This window comes from Drosophila bipectinata, chromosome XL (genome assembly GCF_030179905.1).
Source record: "Drosophila bipectinata strain 14024-0381.07 chromosome XL, DbipHiC1v2, whole genome shotgun sequence".
Lineage (NCBI taxonomy): Eukaryota > Metazoa > Arthropoda > Insecta > Diptera > Drosophilidae > Drosophila > Drosophila bipectinata.
The window spans coordinates 7,378,576-7,380,089 of NC_091734.1; the positions used below are offsets into that span (position 1 = coordinate 7,378,576).

General features: G+C 54.1%; 1 protein-coding gene across 1 annotated transcript; it reads left to right on the forward strand.

Annotated features, from left to right (window-relative positions):
- On the forward strand, positions 1-995 carry LOC108122746 (uncharacterized). The gene is made up of 3 exons (XM_017237470.3): positions 1-454; positions 507-660; positions 710-995. The coding sequence occupies exons 1-3, from the start codon at positions 219-221 to the stop codon at positions 890-892; spliced, it is 573 nt and encodes a 190-aa protein (XP_017092959.2). The 5' UTR covers positions 1-218; the 3' UTR covers positions 893-995.
- Positions 996-1,514: the final 519 nt, after the last annotated feature.

A 1,514-nucleotide genomic window follows, 5' to 3' on the forward strand; every position in this document is an offset into this window, starting at 1 on the left:
TTCTGTCAAATTTTGGTGCCGGGCGTGACCCTTTGCTTAAATTACCGACGTCGCCGACAATTGTTTCACTTTCCTCACTTCCAGCCGCAAAATCTCTAGCCATGAACATTGTATCCTTCTGACGAAAGCCACCAAACACAACAAAAAGGACCAAGACACGAAAACCCAAGAAAATTCTCAGTTCAAGCCACTGTCGACGGCCGGGGTGCGTTGCCAGAATGGGGGCCAACCTGACCGGAATGGCGCGCGAGGAGCGGAGCGCGCGAGTCGAAGGTGGCGAGGAGGAGGCCAAAGCCCAGGCGAGGCAGCAGGAAACGCCTCATGCCAAGGATCAGTGTCCGTCGCCCTCGGAAACTGCCTGCCCGGAACCCCAGCCGGTGTACGCCGAAAACGCCAAGACGAGGCGCACCAAGTCCCGATCTGTGATAGGCGCCATCGAGGACATCCAGCGCATGTAAGTATGCCACACTATTCATCCACATCCTTGAGCGCACAATCCTCTCCAGGCCGGAGAAGGCCATCTACGAGGAGTTCAACCGCCTGCTGATGAACTCCGATCCCCAGCTGACTCCCCTGGGAGATCCACCCTGCAGGGACGTGGCCGCCCGGCTGCAGACCTGCCTCCAGCGAAGCCGCGAACGTTCCTGCAACTGCTTCAAGGTGAGTCCTCATCCGCCCCTTCATACCTAACCCCTTCTCGTTGTGGTAGGTCATGGAGCAGTATCAGCACTGCGTGATTCGGGCTACGCAGGACCACTTGGACGACCAGGTGCAGACGGGGACTTCCACCATGGTGGTGGTGACGCCCCAGGCCATTCCACCACCCGCCTACCCTCCTGCCACGCGCCCCCGGCGGTGCTGGTACAAGTTCTGGACCTGGTTTCGTTCGTAGTCATGGTTTCCTGTGCCCATCTGGATCTGGGAAGTCCGAGAACCCACCTGACTGGCCGACCACCCGACTGTCTGTCTGAAAACCAAATAAAGAAATGGCTTTATTAATTAAAAGCAGAAACTTGAGTCCATTTAACTTTCCAGCTGCAGGACCAGGTGTGGCTCACAGTAAGAGTCCTGGCAGGACACCACAAAGAATGAATTCAATAGTACAGGTCCAGCTTGTGCTTTTTTTGGCAGGACCTGGCCAGTCGGTTGGAGTGCGTCTATAGTCCTTCACAGTGCTATGTGCTTTGTGTCCGTCATATCCAGCTGTCACTGTAGTCGATTCGAGAGGTGCTCTTATGAAATGCAGATGCAGGTTGAAGTACAGACCTCCAGTACATCCTTTCGCCTCACATTAGCCCTTAGTTGGCCTGTCCGCTTGTCCGTTCGTTGCTCCCTCTGTGTATCTGAGTATCTGTGGATCTGTGGATCTGTGTATCTGTCTATTCATTCATTCATGATATAGACATTTATATTATGTGGCCAGGCGGAAAGTCGGTAACTGGATGGAGGCCGAGAATGCAGAATTGCAATTTGCAATAAAAGTAAATCTGCTATGGCGCCAAGCTCCGGTTCCA

Coding starts and splice junctions, on each gene's coding strand:
- LOC108122746 (XM_017237470.3), top strand. CDS start 219: ATGGGGGCCAACCTGACCGGAATGGCGCGCGAGGAGCGGAGCGCGCGA. Junction 455..506: donor ATCGAGGACATCCAGCGCAT/GTAAGTATGCCA, acceptor AATCCTCTCCAG/GCCGGAGAAGGCCATCTACG. Junction 661..709: donor GTTCCTGCAACTGCTTCAAG/GTGAGTCCTCAT, acceptor TCGTTGTGGTAG/GTCATGGAGCAGTATCAGCA.